The following is a 25,434-nucleotide window of genomic DNA, read 5'->3' on the forward strand; positions in this document are numbered from 1 at the left end:
TTGGGCATTCTGACAGATGGAACTGCGTCTTTTTTCAGATCAAGTTGCCTCGCGAAGCCCGTTTCCCACTGCAAATAGTTCTCAAAGTCGTCGGGCCTTGTGAAGTGAGCACCGCAAATAATGCTGTGGTCTGTTGCATGTAGCCAATTTTTCCGGGTGCCTCGCACGAAGCGCTCCCATTTCTCTCTCATTGTCCGGTCTTTTGGAAAACGATGAGTACTAATCCCATCAAGATTGGTGTTGCTACACCCTCCTACGATACATCTGTTAACCATTTTAATAATTATGCGATAACGTTGAAGAAATTTGCAGAAAACCACCAGGTCGTTTTCTCATAAACAAACCAGCGCTGACGTAGGATTCAGAGGGAGGCGTCCCGCACGCGACGTCACGAAAATCAATGTTTGCCGGGAAATCCAAATGCCAAGTTTTTTCAGAGGCGGACCAATTCGCCTCAAATGGCTTGATTTCAACTGAATTTTTCTGGTATTACGCAAGGTAAAAAAAAAAATTGCACAAAATGTGACAGATATTTGACCAAAGTTTAATATAAAATAGGAGAATTACATTGATCTTGCTCCTGAATTTACCCGTGATATGCACTTTAATGAGAAGCAAACTCACTTTTATTGATGAGAGGAGACAGAAAGGCTTCTTGTGTTTGTGGAGCGCCGTGTGAAGAGGCCGAGTCGATCTCTTTAGGCTCCGCCCCCAGTCCATCCAACCAGCTGTGATTGGTTGTGATCGGAGGCGGTGCCGTGTCCATATCGCTGTTCAGTAAGCTGTCGTTAGACTGGGACTTGAGCAGACGTGTGCTCAACACTGAGGAGAGAGATGAGAAGGAAAAAGAAAACACAAAACAAAAGTAAGAACCGAGACATAATTACAAGTAATTCTTTTTACTTGTATACAAAAAGTCACTACTGGGGAAACAGCTGTATCGACAACCTACTGGAGACACAAGGATTTGTAGTTTACACAACATGGACACACACACACCTGCTCGACAGCGTCCGTTTTTGAGTGGCGATCCAGCAGGGAGAACAGGAAAAGGCCACAGGAAGTCGTTATGGAGGCATTTAAGGGCAGCGACAAAGTTAACGATACGAGCAACACGTGTGCGCTCACGGGTCAGCCAGCCAATCAGCTCGAAGCCCAGCTGGGCCGAGAAACAGCCGAGATCCTTCAGACGGATCTGCTCCAGCAAACGCCGCGCGTGACGCCATAGCATCATGTCGATGTACATGTTCTCAGCACTATCGCTCTCTTTACTGCACACACACACACACCAAAATATCAGCAAATGAGCATCAAATCGACATACAGTACTGTAGTTTCTGGACAGCACTATACATTTGATTAATTAAAACACCTGCTAAATCACACCAATGTTACAGCATGCATGCTACTAGCATAGGCACTAACGCTTGGCTAATAGCTGAAAATATCACACAGATGCACTAAAAACCCCTCGCATCACCAAGACCAAAAAATAAATAAATAAAAAGCGCTCCATGTTTTCAGCATTGAGAGTTCTTTAAGATATTTTCCAGGCCTGACAGAGGGATTACGATAAAAACAAAAATACTAAAAAATCTCAAAAAATTGGAACACCATGAAAAAGTTCCTTTTTTTTCATAATTTAATTCAAAAAGGTAAACTTTCATATATTCTATATTCATTACATGTAAAGTGAAATATTTAAAGCCTTTTTTGTTTTAATTTTGATGATTATGGCTTATAGCTCATGAAAATCAGAAATCCAGTATCTTAAATTATTAGAATATTCCCTAAGATCCATCAAAAAAAGGATTTCCAATGTCCAACTTCTGAAAAGTATATTCATTTATACACTCAATACTTGGTTGGGGCTCCTTTACCATGAATTACTGCATCAGTGCGGTGTGGCATGGAGGTGATCAGTCTGTGGCACTGCTGAGGTGTTATTGAAGCCCAGGTTGCTTTGATAGCGGCCTTCAGCGTATCTGTATTTTTGGGTCGGGTGTTTCTCATCTTCCTCTTGACAATCCCCCATAGATTCTCTATGGGGTTCAGGTCAGGCAAGTTGGCTGGCCAATCAAACACAGTAATATCATGGTCAGTAAACCATTTGGTAGTAGTTTTGGCACTGTGGGTAGGTGCGAAGTCCTGCTGGAAAAGGAAATCAGCATCTCCAAAAAGCTCGTCAGCAGATGGAAGCATGAAGTGCTCTAAAATCTCCTGGTAGATGGCTGTGTTGACTTTGGACTTGATAAAATACAGTGGACCAACACCAGCAGATGACATGGCACCCCAAATCATCACAGACTGTGGAAACTTCACACTGGGCTTCAAACACCTTGGATTCTGTGCCTCTCCACTCTTCCTCCAGACTCTAGAACCGTGATTTCCAAATTAAACGCAACATGTACTTTCATCTGAAAAGAGGACTTTGGACCACTGAGCAATAGTCCATTTCTTTCTCTGGTTCAGGAGTAGCTTGATATTAGGAATGCGAAAGTTGTATCCCCTTTCTTGAAGACGTCTGTTCGTGACGGGTCTTGATACACTGACACCAGCCTCAGTCCACTCCTTGTGAAGCTCTCCCAAGTTCTTGAATTAACTTTTCTTGACAATCCTCTCAAGACTGCGGCCATCCCTGTTGCTTGTGCACCTTTTCCAGCCACCCTTTTCAGCAATGACCTTTTGTGGCTTACCCTCCTTGTGGAGGGCATCAGTGATCATCTTCTGGACAACAGTCAAGTCAGCAGTCTTCCCCATGATTGTGGTTGTGTGTACTGAACTAGACCGAGAGATATACTGTGTTCATACTGTTTTACTCAAACTCGAAACGAAATATTCTAATATTTTGAGATGGATTTTTTTTTTTTATGTTTTTGTACTGTACACCATACTGATTAAAATTAAAATAGAAAAATGCTTGAAACATTTTAGTTTGTGTATTGAGTCTATAATATATAACATTTTCACTTTCTTAAATAACTGATGGAAAATATTGAACTTTTTCACAATATTCTAATTTTTTGAGATGCACTAGTAGTAGCAAAGGTTTCAGCTCAGGAAACAAGTACTGAACTACGCTAGCACTAACGCTTACCAGAAACTAGGCCAAACCAACAGGGCTTACTTTTTAGGCAGTAACAATAACATTTTCTTTTCACTAAACAGATAAGGTTTAGGCAGGCTGTCTTGGAGCAAATGAGGGTTTCCTGTGCATGTGCATAATGTTTTTACAGCTTTTATTCAGAAAAACCTTAAAAGAACCAAAGTATTGGTCACTAAGGTTGACATTAGAGCTGGGTTGAAGCGTAGAATAACATTTATTCGTTATGGTAATTGTAATCTCAAAGGAAGATCCTTGCAAAAAAAACAAAACAAAGGCTGTACACATCAGACCCTTTAGTGGACGGTCCTGAAGGCATGCTGAAGGTTTTCTGCAAGTTGAATTTTCCTGTAGAAACAGTTTCTGCTGACTGAGACAGACTGATGCTGCGATGGCGAAAAAATTCAAATCCTCCGGTAGAGCTCGGCTCCTAAACAGAGGAGGAGAAAACAAACAAAAAAATAAATAAAACCACACATGAATCATGCACGTCTTTACAAACGCAGCCTGCAAGCTAATGCACTGGAGAGTGCATCTGACTGGATGTGATACAGAACCTGAAAACACCCCCCACACGACTTTAAGGTTCATTTCTCTTCTAAAGAAAACATCACAAAGCCATTCCTGTATGAGCAATATAAAGATGCACAGTTAGGCTGAATACCAAATGACTTCCTATTCACCATATACACAGGGTGTTTCAAAAAATTTTATATACAGTGGTATGCAAAAGTTTGGGCACCCCTGGTCAAAATTGCTGTTACTGTGAACAGTTAAGCAAGTTGAAGATGAAATGATCTCCAAAAGGCATAAAGTTAAAGACGACTCATTCCCTTTATATTTCAAACAAAAACAATTTTCATCTTTTACATTTTCAAAATGACAAAAAAAAAAAGGAAAAGCGTCCGAAGCAAAAGTTTGGGCACCCTGCATGGTTAGTACCTAGTAACACCCCCTTTGGCAAGCATCACAGCTTGTAAACACTTTTTGTAGCCAGCTAATAATCTTTCAGTTCTTACCTGCGGGATTTTCACACAATCGTCCTTGCAAAAGGCTTCCAAGTTTCTTGGGCTTTCAATGATGTTTAGGTCAGGGGACTGTGAGGGCCAGGGCAAAATCTTCAGCTTGTGCCTCTTGAGGTATTCCATTGTAGATTTTGAGGTGTGTTTTGGATCGTCGTCTTATTGTAGGACCCGTCCTCTTTTTAACTTCAACTTTTTTACAGATGGTGTGATGTTTGCTTCCAGAATTTGCTGGTATTTATTTGAATCCATGCTTCCCTCGATCAATGAAATGTGCCCTGTGCCACTGGCTGCAACACAACCCCAAAGCATGATCGATCCACACCCATGCTTCAGAGTTGGAGAGGTGTTCTTTTCCTGGAATTTGCCACCCTTTTTTCTCCAAACGTACCTTTGCACATTGTGGCCAAAAAGTTCTATTTTGATTTCATCAGTCCACAGGACTTGTTTCCAAAATGCATCAGGCTTGCTTAGATGTTCATTTGCAAACTTCAGACGCTGAATTTTGTGGCTAGGACGCAGGAACGGTTTTCTTCTGATGACTCTCTCATGAAGGTCATATTTGTTCAGGTGTCGCTGCATAGTAGAACAGTGCACCACCACTCCAGGGTCTGCTAAATCTTTCTGAAGGTCTTTTGCAGTCAAACGGGTTTTTATTTGCCTTTCTAGCAATCCAACGAGCAGTTCTTTCAGAAAGTTTTCTTCATCTTCCAGACCTCACCTTGATCTCCACTGTTTCTGTTAACTGCCATTTCTTAATAACATTACAATCTGAGGAAACAGCTGCCTGAAAACACTTTGCTACGTTCTTGTAGCCTTCTCCTGCTTTATAAGCATCAATTATTTTATTATTCAGAATGCGAGGGAGTTGCTTAGAGGAGCCCATGGCTGTTGATTTTAGGGACAAGTTTGAGGAGTCAGAGAATTTATCCAGCTTTGAAATCTGCATCATCTGACCTTTCCTAACGAAGAATTTGAACAAGCCACAGCTCAATAAGCTAATTAAGGTCTGGAACCTTGGTAAAAGTTACCTGAGAACTCAAATGTATTGGGGTGCCCAAACTTTCGCATGGTGTTCCTTTTCTTTTTTCACTCTCCAATTGTACAAAACAAAAATAATACACAAATCTTGCAGAAAACGCTGAAAAGAAATGTGTCGTCTTTACCTTTATGCCTTTTGGTGATCAGTTCATCTTCCGCTCACTCAACTATTCACAGTAACAGACATTTTCAGTAAGGGTGCTCAAACTTTTGTATGCCACTGTATCAGTTCACAATCTAATAACTTTGCCAATTCTCGTTCAGTTGACCTCGAATTTTAACAGCATGTCTGGAAACAGGTTAAAATTTTGTGTTTAATGTTTTTTAGGTATAGAAATGCCATTCACTGGAAAAGAAAAGGTGTTGTGTGTGGTCGAGTACGCTCAAACAGTTGAACAAGACTGTGCAGCGTGTTTATGAAAGAATTCTCTAAAAATGCACCAACCAGGGCTGTGAAATAGAAATGACAAAATCCGAGGAAACAATTTTAGCAGGGGGTCTGAGGGGAGCAGTCCCCCAGGGCCCCAGAAGCTGAACAGATTTTGTGTATATTGATAGATTTGAAGCATCTCCTGAAAGCAAATATTTTCTCAACCATGCCATTTAATTTGAATTGTTTATTATTATTATAATAAATTGAATATATAAATGTGAACAAGATGGTCTACCTGGTAATCTATAGTTCAACAGCTTCAATTTCACCAATTCCGCATGTTTTTTTCCTTTAACATGGTCAACCAAACGCGTTCTTCCACCAGAACCGTACTTCACATCCTGATGGCACAAGATGCGGTAAGCTTTCCCCGGTTCTTTTATCTTCCGTATGTGCTCATTCACTACCGACTTTAAACTCCAGCCATCGCCAATTCCATGGATTTTTGATGCCGTTTTCCTTGGCAAATGTTTTTGACATCGTCGGTCTCACCGTCCTCCCTCTGAACGATGTCCCTCCGTGACACGGACATACCGCGAAATTCTCCTTTTCAAAACCGTTGATATCGAAAGCGTGTTTAAAGAGCACAAGATTCGCGCCGTGGTTTGTAAGCATGGCGCAAATGCCGTAAACCGGTCTGTCATTGTCGCAAAAGAAACCTACCCCCCCCCCAATTTTTATTGCAAAATTAGATGATTTACTAAAATGATATTTTTGGCGGCCAAATTCGCGGAATTCCGCGGATTTTTCACAGTCCTGACCAACTGCAATACAGATTTGGACATGGCACGAAAAGTTCAAAGAGGAAGGCTGTGTGTGCAGGGCAAAAGGATCTGGACGACCACCAGCATCGGAAGAGACGGTCGAGCGAGCGGGTTCGCGAATATTGAAAATTTGTGAAATCGTTCATGGAATCCACATACCTTTGAATTTCTCGTTCAAATTCTGAGGAATAAATCTTATATTGCTCAACATTAAGCCTGTTCAGTTTCATCTGCCCAGACTATGTAGTTTCTGGGATATTTACATCTCAAATTTTTTGAAACACCCTGTACATTCTACCTCCGGTATGAAATCATCGTGAAGAACACTTGCCTGGCCAAAAAAAAAAAAGAAAAAAAAAAGTTGTTTGGATTTAAATAACCTTTGATTGAATAATTAGTGCAGTGATTAATATGGTTCAGCTTGCAACAATTCTTAACTGGAACTGATGCAGTGAGTAGCTTCTCATTTCTTAAACACAGGAAGACACATCCAATGGCCATGGAAAAAAAAAATGTTCCAGTATTTCAGAAATGTCCTGCATCAAACGAACAAAAAAAAACTAAGTGAGATTGCTGAAATGACTGGACTTGGGTCAAGAACTGTCCAACACATTAACACCACCTGAAAGGATAGTGGTGTAACCCATCAACTTCGTGGAAAAAAAAAAATCTTGCTCAACAGTGATCGGCGATCACTTAAATGTTTAGTGAAATCGAATCAGAAACAATCCGACAGCACAGCTTGCAGAACTGGAATTAAACAGCTGTGTGGCTATAAGAAAACCACTTGTTAGCGAGACTAATCAGAAAAAGTTATCATTTGCTAAAGAACAAAGATTGGACTCTGGAGCAATGGCAAAAGGTCATGTGGTCTGATGAGTCCAGATTTACCCTGTCCCAGAGTGATGGGCGTGTCAGGGTAAGAAGGGAAGCACATGAAGCGATGCATCCATCATCATGTATAGTGGCCACTGTACAGGCCTGTGGAGGCAGTGGTATGATCTGGGGTTGCTTCAGTTGGTCAGGTCGAGGCTCAGCAACGTTACGGGGCAATAAAATGAAATCAGCAGATGACCTGAAGGTACTGAATGACGAGATTATCACATAAATGGATTTTTTTTCTTCCCTGATGGCACAAGCATATTCTAGGACAACAATACCAGGATGCATCGAGGTAAAACTGTGAAAGAGTGGTTCAGGGAGCATGCGGAATCATTTTCACCCATGAATTAGCCACTGCAGAGTCCTGATCTTCCCTCATTCAGTGCGTTTACATGCACATCGAAATCGAGCTACTGTCGGTAATCGAGCTAAGGGTCCCAGCAGGGGTGCCAGAGAAATCCAATTCTACATGCACACAAGGAAATCGAGCTATTGTGTGAGGTACATTGTGCACCCAAGCCACAGGTGGCGCTACATGCCCCATCGTGTTGGTACACGTCCGGTTGTCGTCATGAAGGAGTGATTTCCACTTTACATTCACACCACATGTCATTGCCACCTGTTGGCTACAAACTGTCCTGCGCAGACCATTGTTTTGTAAGACAACTTATTTTGCACAATTGTATATTTTTCTAAAGTCCATTTTTTGCTTACAATTTAACTTATGTCTTAATGAACACACAAAAAATTCAATTGTTTTTGTTTTTTGTCTCTTTGTTCCTCCTGACCTCTTCTGCTGCTCGCTACTACTACTGTTGTCATGCCGACCGAGGCTGTTGTGTTTCCCGCTTGTGGTCTCGTCACTTCCGGAAGGGAAGTAAGTAGCTCGACTAGGTTACATGCACTAAGTAGCTCGGCTACAATCGCATAATCTAGGTCGCGTAGCTCGATTATGAGAAATCCAGTTCGTTTCGATTTCAGCCGAGCTACGGCAGAAATTCGATTTTCTCTATGTGCATGTAAACGCACTCATTGAAAATCTTTGGGATGGGCTGGAGAAGACGACGTTATAGAGTGGTTTGACTCTCCCGTTATCAATACAAGCTCTCCGGAAGAAATTAATACAACTCGGGATGGAAGTACACATTGTGACGTTGCCTAAAGTTGTTGAAACAATACCACGGCAAATGCGTGCTGTAATCAAACCTAAAGGCTGTGCAACAAAATAGTTTGCGTGATTTTTTTGGCCAGGAAGGGTACACACCTGTATTTCAAAAGGTTATTTAAATACAAGAGCCACATGTAAAATGCAAATCTCTTTTTTGCACTCGTCCTTTCCAGTTTAATAGCTAATAACAGAAATGTTAAGAATCAATAGACTCTGCCTGATTTTCACACTATTCAATACACCTCACTCACCTGACTGGTTGGAGTGGTGGGTGGAGTCTCGCTCTCCCCTGACCCAATGGCCTTGAGGAATCGGATCATGTGACGACAGAGATCCCATTTTCCTTGTTCAAGTGCCGTGTTGAAGAGGAGAGTAGCGTGCTGACGACTCACTGCTGGCGCTTCCATGTTCTAGCAGGAATAATTACACCATGAGAAGTTTCCTTACAAATTCAACAATTTACGCATTTGATATGGATTGCTTGAAATTTATCTGCAAACTCGTCAAATTAGTAGAAAGCTAATATATAGATTTAGGCACTGCCTCAAAGGGGAGCTCCCATCTGTTTCTGGGTTGTAGAATTTTCTTATATCATATCCAGTGACGGGCGGCACGGTGGTGTAGTGGTTAGCGCTGTCGCCTCACAGCAAGAAGGTCCTGGGTTCGAGCCCCGGGGCCGGCGAGGGCCTTTCTGTGTGGAGTTTGCATGTTCTCCCCGTGTCCGCGTGGGTTTCCTCCGGGTGCTCCGGTTTCCCCCACAGTCCAAAGACATGCAGGTTAGGTTAACTGGTGACTCTAAATTGACCGTAGGTGTGAATGTGAGTGTGAATGGTTGTCTGTGTCTATGTGTCAGCCCTGTGATGACCTGGCGACTTGTCCAGGGTGTACCCCGCCTTTCGCCCATAGTCAGCTGGGATAGGCTCCAGCTTGCCTGCGACCCTGTAGAAGGATAAAGCGGCTAGAGATAATGAGATGAGATATCCAGTGACTTGTTTTATTTCTTCACAGACTAACACTGGCCACGAGGCGGTGTGTATGACTAACACTGGCCACTAGGCGGTGTGTATGACTGGCAGTTACTAACACTGGCCACTAGGCGGTGTGTATGACTGGCAGTTACTAACACTGGCCACTAGGGGGTGTGTATGACTGGCAGTTACTAACACTGGCCACTAGGCGGTGTGTATGACTGGCAATTACTAACACTGGCCACTAGGCGGTGTGCATGACTGGCAATTACTAACACTGGCCACGAGGCGGTGTGCGTGACTGGCAATTACTAACACTGGCCACGAGGCGGTGTGCGTGACTGGTAATTATTAACACTGGCCACTAGGCGGTGTGTATGACTGGCAATTACCACTAGGCGGTGTGTATGACTGGCAATTACTAACACTGGCCACTAGGCGGTGTGTATGACTGGCAATTACTAACACTGGCCACTAGGCGGTGTGTATGACTGGCAATTACCACTAGGCGGTGTGTATGACTGGCAATTACTAACACTGGCCACTAGGCGGTGTGTATGACTGGCAATTACTAACACTGGCCACTAGGCGGCGTGTATGACTGGCAATTACTAACACTGGCCACTAGGCGGCGTGTATGACTGGTAATTACTAACACTGGCCACTAGGCAGTGTGTGTGACTGGTAATTACTAACACTGGCCACTAGGCGGTGTGTATGACTGGTAATTACTAACACTGGCCACTAGGCAGTGTGTATGACTGGTGGTACACGTACAAACCACAAAAAATCGACTCGATGGGTTTACCATTTTTTCTTCTTAGGTATGGCGCTCCACTGGAGCTCCGCTAATCATCATCAAACGTTGAAGTGCAATTTATTACTTCGTTATACCACAGCACTCTTGAATGCTTGATTCTGATTGGTCAGAAAGTGCAGCAGCTCTGAAATTAGCCCTTGTTGCAAGGTTCATATTAACATGCTTGTTGTAATGTATTGTTTATATAGTAACAATTTAAACGAGGAAGTCTATGGTGAACAAATATGCAATCGCCAATATGGTAAAAAGTTTATATAGCATTTTTGGAGGGAGTCTCACACGTCAATACTTTGTAAAAGGTAAAGCTGAAACTACAGTTTCAGGACAGAGGACTTTATGGTTTTTCAGTGACCTGACCTGTGTTTTTTTTTTTGGGGGGGGAAGGCTGATGAGTAAACAACTATTGACTTGCCTCTGTTCCACAACATAAAGCATAACTAAACAAATAAAAATTACAAGTGCGTGCTGAGAGCACGGATCTCCAACGAGGCCAACTATAGTCTCTCACAACGTTAGCAAAAGTGAAACCAAATTCATGGATCTACTCCGTGACTTGGTTCCGCTCAAATTTAAAGGGTTCTTCCTTGGCCCATGCTCGACCCTTCCACCAACTTTCATGGAAATTGAGTTGGTAGATTTTGCCCAATCCTGCTTCAAGTCAAACAAACCACACCGAAACATGGCCTCCTTGGTGGCATTTTTTAAAAATGAAATTCATTTAAAAAAAAACAACAACACTATAATAAAGAATAAAACTACATTAATAAGCGGAAAATCGTACTCAAATGCAACTTGCTGTGGCATCAGAAGAATAAGATACTTTGGGTTAGGGTTGGTGTGCTTACAAATTCTGCTTAGGGTTATATGGTGATATAGTAGGAGCCAAAATGTACACACTATTGAAAGATTTTTACACATCACCATAAAATACATTTCAAAACACAGTTATCATACATTAATATTCTATTTAGCAGGGTTTTTTCTAGAAAAATTTAGTATGAGGGCGCTCACCATGGCGAGGGAGCGAAGCCGGTTGTCCCCCCCCACCGTGCAAAGCCTTTGAAAAATGCTCCAATGGGACATTCTGAGGCTATCTGAGAGGGAAATTGTAACAAATTGTCTGTCAACATTGAAAAAGAAAGAAGTAATAATCTTCTGCCCCGGACAGTCTTTGGCTTTCTTCTGTTTCGTGCCGCGGGATGACATCTTTAAATGCCCAAGTGTCAACAAAAACAACTTGCGAACTACTTCTGTCAAAAGCTCCCGCGCCGGTGGGTGAAAGGTCATTCAGTCTCGAGAAATCTCGCTCTACAAGTCAGCTGACCTTGTATGCAACCCATGTCAAATCTCGCGAGAGCAGCCGCGACAAGTAAACAACATGGCGCCTCAGTCTGGAAAATGCCAATCTGGATTGTTTTTGCACCGTCTGGTGGGGTATCTACTATGATTGGAATATTTTTGGAGCAATTATAACGTATTTGATGATCAGACACATTGTCACGTAGTGTTGCTGGGATGTTTTCACGGAGTCGGTAAGGGGGCGCACGCCGAGAGTAAGAGGGCGCAGCGCCCCTGTTCCCCCGTTTAGACGAAAGCCTGATTTAGTTTTTAAACCTCAGCAAAACATCAGAACTTGTTTGTTTTTCTGAAAACTACTCCTCATACCTGCAGTATGATGAGATACGAAGCTGCCGTGTCCAGGTCCCGTGCCATGATGCACTCCTCAAAGAGATCTTTTGGATTCCCGACAGCAGCGAACAGGTAGTTCCAGAGGTTGAACTCGGTCTTGCGGGCGCAGTGGACGATGGTGCGCAGGAACAGAGGAAATTCGGCCAAGAACTTGGCCACGGTGGGCAGCAGCGGGTCCGGGATTGGCTCACGAGACGTGGCCTCCTCCTCCAGCACCACGTGCACCATTAGCTCTAGCACGTGTGAGAAATAAGGCAGCGACGAGCATGACTGAGCCAACAACAAGGCCTGCTCGCCCAAATTTCTCACCAACAGCTGACGGAGGAGGTGGTGGAGGTAGATCTGAGATGTCCTTTCTACCAGACAGAAGGGAAAAAACGACTCCGGGGGCTCCCGGGACAAAGAAAACGTGGAGGGCCTGCGAGAAAGGCTTTCTTTGGTGGAAGCATCTCCTCCCGTGCCCTCCAAAGAGGAGGAATTTCCTCCGAGGCCATCTTTGGAGAAAAAAGAAGAGTCATAAAGAAGAGTGTCATTAGCAGCACCCAAAACGAGCGCGTCCTCCGATAGCACGGCGAGCGGGTAGATGTCAAGGAGGAAAGAGAGCATGATGCGGCGCGAGAGGAACGAGTGTGGTTTGCGGTTCTCGCGGCGTGGGAACAGTGGGAGCCACACCTTCATCCCTGACTCGCCACATGACAGCCACAGAGCCTCCACCAGGTGGCGCTTTTTCGAGCCTGAGTGACTCGAGGCCCACACACTCTCCACACACTGAGCCAGAACCACGGGAGGAGAAAAAGGCAGCTAAAAGGAAAGAGTTCAAAACTTTAAACAATATAAAAGACACCAAAGTCAGAAAATGAAGCTGGTCTAGCAAGGCACTAAGCATATCAAAATAAGTATAAAAGTACGTCTGTCAATCCATTAAAATCCACTGCTTGTATGTGGGAAAGGGCCTGGAACTCACCAGTGTTTTCTGACTGGCTGAAGTGTCCTTGTCTCGTACCTGTGGGCAAGACCGATCTCTCTGCAGCATAATGAGCTGACCGGCCAAATTCAACAAAATACTTTCTGCATTACATGCCTGAGAGAGAGAGAGAGAGAGAGAGAGAAAATGGATACATAGAGGTAGAAGGTAAGGATTGAATCTGTCGTGTAAAAATACCGTATTTTCTGGACTATAAGCCGCTACTTTTTTCCTAGGTTTTGAACCATGCGGCTTATACAAAGGTGCGGCTATTCTGTGGATTTTTCTTCCACCACTAGGGGCGCTCTAACCGGAAGTAGAATCAAAAATAAGATAGACGAAAAATCAATGCAAAGAAGAATTAGCAGATCTTTAGCAGATAGAACACGCACGACAAATTACTAACTGGTAATTATTTTCAAATCCAGCGAAGATGATTAAAGTGACTTGTGGTTTCAAACACAGGAGAAATGAAGGCAAATAAATACCGGTTATTTTCTCTTGGTTCTGTTCCGTTTTAATCAGCAAAGTTGCTGCCGTGTTAAAAGGCACTGTTCGGAAAGAATCTGTTCAGGTACATACATGTACATTTACAGTACAAAATCGTTCTTTACATGCAGTAAATATCTAATTTTTCAACATAGATATCTGCGGCTTATAGCCCGGTGCGGCTTGTATATCTTTTTTTTTTTTTAAATAGAGCGGATGCGGCTTATATACAGGTGCGCTCTATAGTCCAGAAAATACGGTACTTTTCATTTTGCCAACATTCTCAAAAACGCAGTATTTCACATGTGCCTCCATAAAACGAGTGCACTTATCTGAATATACGTGCGCACGTACCTGCTGTGGGGTTTTCAGTGACATTCCCGTCTCTGTTCTGACTGAAGTGAGCGTGACCGAAACCACCAGTGCAGGATGAGGGATGTAACGCGACATCGACACTTCCTGTAGTAAATCTACAGACACTGAAGAGCTGAGAGCAGAGAGAGGCATTTAAACTATTAAAATCACACCGTTTTTAGTAGCCTGGGAAATCCCATGCTGCTTTGCACAAATGTTCCGATCTGAAAAGACAGCATGGAAACTATGGTCTAAAGGCTCGCCTGAGTTAGGGAGCCAATCAGAGAGTGGGGAGGGTGGAAAGACGGTGACGCGTACTACTCGACAAACGGAAGCTTGTAGTTTATTTGGGACTGTTTACGGATCACATTTAACATGGCGGCGAGCGATACGAACCAATACCAGATTTATATCTGATATTGAATAATAATTCTGCACAGATAAAGATAGCAGTGATTTGTGATTTTTTTTTTTCCAGACAAAAACATACACATTTACGATCAAGCTTTAGACACTGTTCTGAATAGTTTAGAGCGAAAGTTTGTTTTAAAAAAAGAACAGCGTTTGGCGTTACAGTCTTTCTTCGCCTCTTCGTCGCTCTAACTACGTCACCGGGTACAACTGCCATGATTGGCCATGGGCTACGTATACACCAAATGATAGACATTCGCAATGTCCAATAAACAGCCGTTGACAATCGTAAACCACACCTCCCTTACGAGAAATTCAGTAGGCGGATTCCAGACCATATTTCACTTGTGATAGGGTCTGGTGTTAACCAGACTATGTTTTTAGCACAATTCCTTTAAGAAATGCTAGTCTGAAGAAGAAAACTCAAAATATTACATCTTACAACATTTTTGCAAAAAGCCTGACAGAAAAAACAAGACGGCATGGTCATATCCCCTGCCGCGAGCATCTTATGAAGACCGTGACACACCCATAAGCCCATTGCTTTAATTAATATCGAATTATGTCATAAGTGCTAGGACACCTTCATAAAACGCTACCCAGCTTTTTTCAGCAGTATCAGCACACAAAGTTTTGTTGATGTAACTTATGCAGTTTCTGAGAAAACTTGACCAGGCTGAAACGGATGAACTCCATTCCTATAGAGAGCGTGCACGTGACGTCACGTGATATTTGTTTATCTGCCATCTTGGACGGCATGGCCGCGCATAGAACTTAGACGAACCCGTTCTAATTATCAAGTGTGTGGGAGTAGATCTTTCGAGAATGGTTATATCTTGTTCAGCATTTGGTTGTACCAATAGACAGGGCCAAAAGGAGGGCCTGTCATTTTATAGATTCCCCGCAGACGCGGAGAGACGCGCAAAATGGGTGTCCGCTGTGCGAAGAGAAAACTGGTACCCCGGTTCTACCAGCCGAATTTGTAGTGAACACTTCATATCAGGTAGGTGTAATCTTCTAATACATTTATATCTGATATTGAATAATAATTCTGCACAGATAAAGATTGCAGTGATTTGTGATTTTTTTTTTTCCAGACAAAAACATACATATTTACAACCCTGTCATCATCTGGAACTGAGTTTAGATTTCAAACATTCTTACGATAAAACGTCCTGCATAGCCTCTTTATGATAAACGTCTTAATGCCACTTACCCGTGAGATTATTAAGTAGACATTCTTCTTCGGAACCTTCCAGAGGTATAGTTGGGATACCCATCCCGCAACAAAATATTTATAAGCTTCCAGGCTCTTGTAAGCTTTGAGGGCTTTGCCAGTGTAACACGATTCACGATTAACAAGAAAATTGTAAATGTCGTGGTAGGCCAGATCGGGCAAATCGCCGGCACCGCAGCTCCGAATTTCCCTGAACAAGGATTGCGGCAAGTTGTACGGATCGGCAATCCCCAACCTGGAACACTTTTCCACGTAACGCTGCCTCACGTCACCTTCAAGATGCTGAACAAACTTAGACAAGTTATCGCGCGATGTAGATGGGGTATTTTCCGAATTTTCTTGGGGATTACTGCCTGGATCCATTACGCTCGCGCAAGGTAAACAATCCTGAAGCCATCCAATATGGCGGAGTAAACACGGACGGGTCACGTGACTGCACATCCTCTATATCCCCCTGCGCATTCCGTGTCGGGGGATTTAAAAAAAAAAGGGGGGGGGGGGCTGCATGTAGGGGCTGTGTAAATACAGATGTGAGATACGTCACTTCACTGCAGAACGAAAATGATACAGAACTATGGTCGGCATAAGTATGAATATTAGCACATGACTCGACGCAGCTCAATTTCCCATCAGTATGCTTTTAGGTACAGTGGTGCTTGAAAGTTTGTGAACCCTTTAGAATTTTCTATATATTTCTGCATAAATATGACCTAAAACATCAGATTTTCACACAAGTCCTAAAAGTAGATAAAGAGAACCCAGATAAACAAGACAAATTATTATACTTGGTCATTTATTTATTGAGGAAAATGATCCAATATTACATATCTGTGAGTGGCAAAAGTATGTGAACCTTTGCTTTCAGTATCTGGTGTGACCCCCTTGTGCAGCAATAACTTGTCAACTGATAACTGTTGATCAGTCCTGCACACCGGCTTGGAGGAATTTTAGCTCATTCCTCCGTACAGAACAGCTTCAACTCTGGGATGTTGGTGGGTTTCCTCACATGAACTGCTCGCTTCAGGTCCTTCCACAACATTTCGATGGGATTAAGGTCAGGACTTTGACTTGGCCATTCCAAAACATTAACTTTATTCTTCTTTAATCATTCTTTGGTAAAACGACTTGTGTGCTTAGGGTCGTTGTCTTGCTGCATGACCCACCTTCTCTTGGGATTCGGTTCATGGACAGATGTCCTGACATTTTCCTTTAGAATTCACTGGTATAATTCAGAATTCATTGTTCCATCAATGATGGCAAGCCATCCTGGCTCAGATGCAGCAAAACAGGCCCAAACCATGATACTACCACCACCATGTTTCACAGATGGGATAAGGTTCTTATGCTGGAATGCAGTGTTTTCCTTTCTCCAAACATAACGCTTCTCATTTAAACCAAAAAGTTCTACTTTGGTCTCATCCGTCCACAAAACATTTTTCCAGTAGCCTTCTGGCTTGTCCACATGATCTTTAGCAAACTGCAGACGAGCAGCAATGTTCTTTTTGGAGAGCAGTCGCTCTCTCTCTGCAACCCTACCATGCACACCATTGTTGTTCAGTGTTCTCCTGATGGCGGACTCATGAACATTAGCCAATGTGAGAGAGGCCTTCAGTTGCTTACAAGTTACCCTGGGGTCCTTTGTGACCTCGCCGACTATTATACACCTTGCTCTTGGAGTGATGTTTGCTGGTCGACCAACAACGCTTTTTCTGAGGTCCTCAGAAATCTCCTTTGTTCGTGCCATGATACACTTCCACAAACATGTGTTGTGAAGATCAGACTTTGGTAGATCCCTGTTCTTTAAATAAAACAGGGCGCCCACTCACACCTGATTGTCATCCCATTGATTGAAAACACCTGACTCGAATTTCACCTTCAAATTAACTGCTAATCCTAGAGGTTCACATACTTTTGCCACTCACAGATATGTAATATTGGATAATTTTCCTCAATAAATAAATGACCAAGTATAATATTTTTCTCTCATTTGTTTAACTGGGTTCTCTTTATCTACTTCTAGGACTTGTGTGAAAATCTGATGATGTTTTAGGTCATATTTATGCAGAAATATAGAAAATTCTAAAGGGTTCACAAACTTTCAAGCACCACTGTATAACAGTGTGAGCTGTATACATGTATGTAGTGTGACAGGATGGTGCACGTGTGTGTATGTAATTACCTGTCTTGCTTCTTTTCAATGCTATAAAGGCAGATGGAACAGTCGGTGCGAAACAAAATGATTGTGTTTCTGAATACATTGAGCAGCAAAGTTTCAGCATGCAGCTTTGTAACGCTTGCAAAGGCGTTGTCGAGGTTCGAGGAGCGGAGATATAATCTCAGCTACAGGGAAAAAAAAGACAAAATTAAAATAAGGAATTGGTGAAACCATTTAAAAGCACAAACATGCTGATTGCATTCAACACCACCGCTACTGAGCAATGGCGTTAAACTTCTGTTCCTACTGACTAAAGAGAACGCTCATGAAATCAAGCCGTTATGACTCGACTGTTCAATACCTCACTACGATTTTATAAAAGGGTGCTCAGGTTTCAGTTTCACATGACAATTTGTTTTGGTGTTCAATAAGTGCATCAGCAAACATCACGAATGCTGTCGAATCTCACTGGCCAAAACGAGTGGATTCATTTTTTTAAACACCACAACCAGACCAGCCATAGTTTTACATATTTACACTTTTGCTTTTATACTTTATGAACAAACTGTTAAATATAGGTACCCTATGGGTCCATGTGGCTACTGCTTATAAATAAAATTGTTTTCTGATCCCATGTCCATACAGTAAATATAGCATATACACACACGTCATCAATGATACTCGCCTCATCTCTTTCAAGCACCACCAAGCTGTGAGCAGCATCAGGGCTTGGAGTATTTTGGTTACCAATTTCGTTCACCGTGTTTTGTTCAAAATACAGTGCCGTGAACTAGATTTTCAAAATATACTCAACAAAACTAAAAACTTTACACTCGCTTCAAAGTCAATAATTTGAACATTTTGGAAAATAGGTTTGAAATAACGATTGTATTCAATTATCTTGTCATTAAAGATGCTATAGCATACAGATCATGTTTGTCATGGAATCGGTTCCACCGGAAATGTGACGACAATGTCCATGATCAAAAACTGTGAGTCACAACTTAATGAAATCATGTCAATATCGGGTGTGTCCTCCATGGGCGTTCACAACTGCGATACGACGTCTCCTCATGGATTGGATGATGCGTCTGAACACAGCTTGGGGAACGCGCCGCCATATTTGTACCAACATGGCACCAAGCTCCTGCAAGTCCTGTGGAGGGTTCCTTACGGTCGGCTGTGGTGCCAGTTTGATGGAGACGTGTCTGGAGATTATGGATGGTCTGTCGACTGCATCCCATAACCCTCGCAACGTCAGTGACGGATGTTCCCGTATTCAGCATGCCAATGGCACGTTCACGCTGAATGTTTGACAGTCGTGGCATTGCAAATTAACGAATAATTAACCATAAAACCTTGTTTTTCTGAGATGACACTCTGCTCTGCTACCGTGAGATCGATTGCACGTGTACCTACGTCACTTGTGTCACGTGGAAACGCGATTTTAGCGTGCAGTGCTCTCGCACGTGCTACGTAGGCCCGACCAGTAGAATGAATGTGTGACGTCATGCCCTTGACAATGCATTTAACCATAATCACAACAAGAACTCTTTCAAGAAAAGTTTCTAAACACTATTTGAAAAATAATGAGTGTCAAGTTTTTATTTTTGCTGAGTATAGTAAGAAAGCACTTGTTCAGGAATTGTCTTCGAAGCATTTAGTACTAATGAGCACATTTTGTTACACTCCAGTTGTGAAAAGACTCTAAAATAAAAAATTAAAGTGAATAGCAGGTTTGATATCGGCTTTTCAGTCGATCTACCAAAAAGCTCAAACTCTCAAAACCTTTCAGAAGGACCAAACAAAAGCTGTGATAATTAAAAGGTAAATTTTCTTAAAATAAAACACCACTTACTCGATATCGAATCAGTAGCCTTGAACCACGAGGTGAATTTCGTTTCTCTTTTTATCTGCCGATTATCTTCCGACACTACGAAGTCATAACAAGGTTTCTCTTATTTTGTTTCTGGTTCTGAAGTTCATCAAGAAGCAGAACGGGTAATCGAACTTCATAGTTCGATTGGTTACTGCGTCGCTTTGTTTCTATGAGGCCGCGACCACAAAAACGAACAGCGCCATTTAAGAAAGAGTATTCATGGATACGTTTTATTGCGTTTTCTGTAATTTCACATTTAAGAGAGGCTGGTGAGGAAATTAATGTTTATAGGTGTTATAATGTAACTAGCTAGCTAATCTTGCAGATGATCCACAAGTATAAACTTGGTATAAGATTAATAAAACACTTCGGTATGTAGTGTTATTGGAAAACAAATCAACTACAAGGTGATAACACTAATGCCAATGCCCCGTTGTTGAATACTCTCCTCTGCCAAAATCATGCTCTAATGCTTAATTAACTAATGGATAGTGTAAGATGTATTACTATTGAATGAACAGTAAAAATAAATGGTTTTAGTACACGACCGTACAACGCACAAACACATTAGGCACATTCCATAATGCACCTAAATCAGCTACTGAATCATGAATGGAGAAGCCAACCGTATGTAAACTGTGGTGCTGTACCTCCTCCTGCTGGTCGATGAAGTTGTAACAGGCAACGACGACAAAGTCATTCCACCAGGTGAGACCTCCAGTCACAGTCATGCTCTGTTCCTACAATACACACCAGTATGAAGGAATACAAAACTGTTAAGACTTCTATATGAGGTATTAAATAGGTGATGGGTTTACACACTATTTACACTACCGTTCAAAAGTTTGGGGTCACTTTGAAATGTCCTTATTTTTGAAAGAAAAGCACTGTTCTTTTCAATGAAGATCACTTTAAACTAATCAGAAATCCACTCTATACATTGCTAATGTGGTAAATGACTATTCTAGCTGCAAATGTCTGGTTTTTGGTGCAATATCTCCATAGGTGTATAGAGGCCCATTTCCAGCAACTCTCACTCCAGTGTTCTAATGGTACAATGTGTTTGCTCATTGCCTCAGAAGGCTAAGGGCCTCTGCATGCTCTTGCGACAAGGCTTTCGCAGATAGCTTTTCGCAGACAGTTGTAATTTATCATTGAGTGGGGAGAATAGGCGTGCGCGATGTTATTCACCGCCACAACGCAAGGGGGCGCGAAGTCGCGAAATCGCTAGGAGTAGTTGGTGGGTGTGGTTAGTGGAGTGTTTATCCTCCGGTTACTTATAATGACTAGAACTGGAGTCGTATAGATGTACGTGCTTCCTCACTTCCTCGATCAACCGCTCTTCGTGCTGCTCCATCTTCGCTCGTGTTTTTAAAAATGGCGGTCGTGAAAACAAAACAAACCGGGAAAGTAGGGAAGCGGAAGTACGTGTACAGCGGATGTAGAGTGGACCAATCAGAGCCCTCTTGTCTGCGACGCTGTCTGCGAGGCTTCTGCGGTGGTCACAATTTTTGGGAGGTGCGCGCAGAGCGTCTGCGAAGGTGGGGGGGGGCTACGCAGACGCCATCTGCGACGCCATCTGCGAGGACTGCGTTGTCAGCATAAATTGGCCTTAATGGATGATTAGGAAACCCTTGTACAATCATGTTAGCACAGCTGAAAACAGTTGAGCTCTTTAGAGAAGCTATAAAACTGACCTTCCTTTGAGCAGATTGAGTTTCTGGAGCATCACATTTGTGGGGTCGATTAAATGCTCAAAATGGCCAGAGAAATGTCTTGACTATATTTTTTTACTCATTTTACAACTTATGGTGGTAAATAAAAGTGTGACTTTTCATGGAAAACACTAAATTGTCTGGGTGACCCCGAACTTTTGAACGGTAGTGTATATAAAGAAAAAAAAAAAAAAAAAAACACCTCACACACATTGCAGTTCACCAAAATGAACAATTTCTGATCAAGTTAACTTTTGAAAAGAAATTTAACATGAACCTGTGTAATGTTTCCAAACAGTTTCCATTTCCTGGCATATAATGAGTAATGTGCAAATCCGCGTCTCCCTGCTACCACCAAACACTGGCCTGCGGAGTCTATGGCTGCAAACTACACACACACACACACACACACACACACACAGCATGAAATCCCTTGAAACACACACACGCCTTTGCTAGGCACAGATTACAAAAGTGAAATAAACATCCATCACACACACATACCCGTATTGGCCAGTTAGTTTCTAGATATGTACTGTGAATCTGAAAACAAAAAACATTGACCAATTAGCAACGTTTCACCTCCGATATAAAACAAAGAATTATGATCAGGGAGGAATTATACACCAGAACTATTTTAGCATGCATCAGTATCGCCATTTTTAATTTACTAGTGCATCTCAAAAAATTAGAATATTGTGAAAAAGTTCAATATTTTACATCAGTTATTTAAGAAAGTTATATATTATAGACTCATTACACAAACTAAAATGTTTCAAGCATTTTTCTATTTTAATTTTAATCAGTATGGCGTACAGTACAAAAACATAAAAAAACCCATCTCAAAATATTAGAATATTTCATTTCGAGTTTGAGTAAAACAGTATGAACACAGTATATCTCTCGGTCTAGTTCAGTACACACAACCACAATCATGGGGAAGACTGCTGACTTGACTGTTGTCCAGAAGATTGATCACTGATGCCCTCCACAAGGAGGGTAAGCCACAAAAGGTCATTGCTGAAAAGGGTGGCTGGAAAAGGTGCACAAGCAACAGGGATGGCCGCAGTCTTGAGAGGATTGTCAAGAAAAGTGGATTCAAGAACTTGGGAGAGCTTCACAAGGAGTGGACTGAGGCTGGTGTCAGTGTATCAAGACCCATCACGAACAGACGTCTTCAAGAAAGGGGATACAACTTTCGCATTCCTAATATCAAGGTACTCCTGAGCCAGAGACAATGTCAGAAGTGTCTTATCTGGGCTAAGGAGAGAAAGAAATGGACTGTTGCTCAGTGGTCCAAAGTCCTCTTTTCAGATGAAAGTACATTATGCATTTAATTTGGAAATCACGGTTCTAGAGTCTGGAGGAAGAGTGGAGAGGCACAGAATCCAAGGTGTTTGAAGCCCAGTGTGAAGTTTCCACAGCCTGTGATGATTTGGAGTGCCATGTCATCTGCTGGTGTTGGTCCACTGTATTTTATCAAGTCCAAAGTCAACACAGCCATCTACCAGGAGATTTTAGATCACTTCATGCTTCCGTCTGCTGACGAGCTTTTTGGAGATGCTGATTTCCTTTTCCAGCAAGACTTAGCACCTACCCACAGTGCCAAAACTACTACCAAATGGTTTGCTGACCATGATATTACTGTGTTTGATTGGCCAGCCAACTTGCCTGACCTGAACCCCATAGAGAATCTATGGGGTATTGTCAAGAGGAAGATGAGAAACACCCGACCCAAAAATATAGATACGCTGAAGGCCGCTATCAAAGCAACCTGGGCTTCAATAACACCTCAGCAGTGCCACAGACTGATCACCTCCATGCCACACCGCACTGATGCAGTAATTCATGGTAAAGGAGCCCCAACCAAGTATTGAGTGTATAAATGAATATACTTTTCAGAAGTTGGACATTTCTGTATTGGAAATCCTTTTTTTGATTGATCTTAGGGAATATTCTAATAATTTGAGATACTGGATTTCTGATTTTCATGAGCTACAAGCCATAATCATCAAAATTAAAACAAAAAAGGCTTTAAGTATTTCACTTTACATGTAATGAATATACAATATATGAAAGTTTAGCTTTTTGAATTAAATTACGAAAAAAAAAACTTTTTCATGGTATTCTAATTTTTTGAGATGCACTAGTACAGTATATGCACCTGAAACACAAGTGTAAATGTAATAAAGTGATGCAATAGTGAACATGTATATACATGAAGTGTGTTTACCTGCCTCTAAGTGTATGCATGGACCATGTGTCTGTAACAGTGTCCAGTCAGTTAGTGCATTCGGTGCACGTGTGTGTATACCTGCACGATGTGCCAGTGTTTGTGTCCCAGTAAAGTGCTGAGCTGTGTGTGTGTTGTGCTCCGTGCTGAATGCTGCTCCTGGTTGTGTATCTGAACTGCAGCATCTCCACACGTCATCAGCAGCCGATCCTCACCGTGGAGGAGCACCTGCTCTTGATTACTCTACATAACGAAATATCAAATGTACACGATGAAATATTATCCGTGTGTGTGTGTACACGGACAAGTTCAGCACAGGTGTCACGACGTGCTTACTGAAGGTGTGTTCTTACCGTACAAGGATTGACTGTGAGTGCACTCTTAATGAACTGAAACTGCAGGATGGAGGCCTGGCTTAACTGTGCAGACTGCTCCATGCCCGCCTGCGTGCTGCCAATCACCCACAGGTGGTAACCCTCTGCCCCCCAGCTCTAAAAAGCACATGCAAACAGGAAATCACATCACATCACATCACCCTACACCACTGGTCCAGAATTTTAAGCGTATATTTAAAAGCATTTCTATAGAATAAAAACCCATCCTTTGTGCGTCTAACAGCCTTTTTTTTTTTTTTTTAACACAGGCCCTTATGTGCCCTGTGATGACCTGGCGACTTGTCCAGGGTGTACCCCGCCTTTCGCCCGTAGTCAGCTGGGATAGGCTCCAGCTTGCCTGCGACCCTGTAGAACAGGATAAAGCGGCTAGAGATAATGAGATGAGGCCCTTATGTTAAAGGAGAAAGAATGGGAAAGTGATTTATTTCTCCCCTGTACTATACCAACACACAGTAGGGCTGCCCGATTATGGAAAAAATGATAATCACGATTATCTTGATCGAAATTGTAATCGCGATTATTCTTGATGTTAGGGAAATCACTTAAATTTTATTTCACTATATTCAAACAAACAATATGAACAGCTTTCAGTGCAGAATGAAATTTAAGAGAGAAATTCTGATTTCCAAATGACAAATAAATGAAATTTATCCAAGAAATTACCAAAGGATGAAGGAACTGAAAACTCAATTGCAACAATTACATAGCATTATACTGAGGCCTACAAGTTTTTAGCTAGAAAGACCAGCCTATCAACATGCTCTGGCTTTAAACATGAGCGAAGGCAGGTCACAGCATTGCCTCCAGTGCTAAATACGCTCAATCTGTTACCTACTCTCACGCTATCACCCCTTGAAGAAGATACCGCCAGTGTTGCCAGACACTGCTGACGTTTTCCTGCCCAAAATATGTTCAAATCCACCAAAATGCACTTAAAACCGCCCAATCTGGCAACACTGGATACTGCTGCACTGAAGCTCTGCGCACTTGGCTTGCTTGCTTATTTAGGCGGAGTAATGAAACCTTACATGCGTCGGTTCGCCCCCTAATGGTTTGGCGGAGTACTGGTCAAAAAGTGCTTGATCAGATATGCAGCAGAGCTCGCATTTTAAATGGAAATAAATCGCGATTTTTCATTTAATTTAATCCTGGCAGCCAAAAATCATGATTTTCGATTAAATTCGATTAATTGTGCAGCCCTAACACACAGGTTATATTTAACAATTATTCCAAGAAATCGAATCGTACATAAGCTGAACACCGATAAGATGTGTAACGCCAAGTTGGCTATAAGCCATATACAATGAGATTGAGTGGAATAATGGTTTTAATTTTATCCACATTCACTGGATTTTGAGAAAGAGCTTTTTTTTTTTTGCAAATTCGATGAATAATAAAAACTTTATTCAAAACGTCTGACAAAATCATTTCCGCTTAGCGGCCATCACGCTGAGGTACAGAATAGCTTTAGACATTTATTTAATTCTTCCTTGGACATTTCAGTGATGTAATTTTCAAACTTTTGAACCAGTACACACCAAAAAAAAAAAAGTGGCAATTTGTGAAAAATGCTATAATTATTGAAAAATAAAGATATGTTCTTACTATCAAATATTTTTATTCCATATTTTGTTGCCTTTTTTTTTTGGGTGGGGGGGGGGGGGGGGTTGTTTTCAATTTGTCCTCGGATGGTTCAGCAACATGCTCCACCG

At 42.1% G+C, this 25,434-nt stretch overlaps 1 protein-coding gene across 1 annotated transcript in view; it reads right to left on the minus strand.

Annotated features, from left to right (window-relative positions):
* The window catches only part of ric1 (RIC1 homolog, RAB6A GEF complex partner 1), a 187,525-nt gene that overhangs the window by 8,193 nt on the left and 153,898 nt on the right, over window positions 1–25,434 (minus strand). Inside the window, exons 11-23 of the mRNA XM_060935572.1 lie at window positions 23,681–23,818; window positions 23,409–23,570; window positions 21,599–21,637; window positions 21,372–21,482; window positions 20,030–20,119; window positions 17,525–17,685; window positions 13,698–13,830; window positions 12,855–12,971; window positions 11,867–12,691; window positions 8,665–8,823; window positions 3,397–3,533; window positions 1,000–1,271; window positions 625–822 (exon numbers count right to left, since the gene is read on the minus strand). Coding sequence (XP_060791555.1) covers window positions 625–822; window positions 1,000–1,271; window positions 3,397–3,533; window positions 8,665–8,823; window positions 11,867–12,691; window positions 12,855–12,971; window positions 13,698–13,830; window positions 17,525–17,685; window positions 20,030–20,119; window positions 21,372–21,482; window positions 21,599–21,637; window positions 23,409–23,570; window positions 23,681–23,818 — 2,542 coding nt within the window. The remainder of the gene's footprint in view (window positions 1–624; window positions 823–999; window positions 1,272–3,396; window positions 3,534–8,664; window positions 8,824–11,866; window positions 12,692–12,854; window positions 12,972–13,697; window positions 13,831–17,524; window positions 17,686–20,029; window positions 20,120–21,371; window positions 21,483–21,598; window positions 21,638–23,408; window positions 23,571–23,680; window positions 23,819–25,434) is intronic.

The sequence above is a fragment of the Neoarius graeffei genome, chromosome 12 (genome assembly GCF_027579695.1).
Source record: "Neoarius graeffei isolate fNeoGra1 chromosome 12, fNeoGra1.pri, whole genome shotgun sequence".
In the NCBI taxonomy this organism is placed as follows: domain Eukaryota; kingdom Metazoa; phylum Chordata; class Actinopteri; order Siluriformes; family Ariidae; genus Neoarius; species Neoarius graeffei.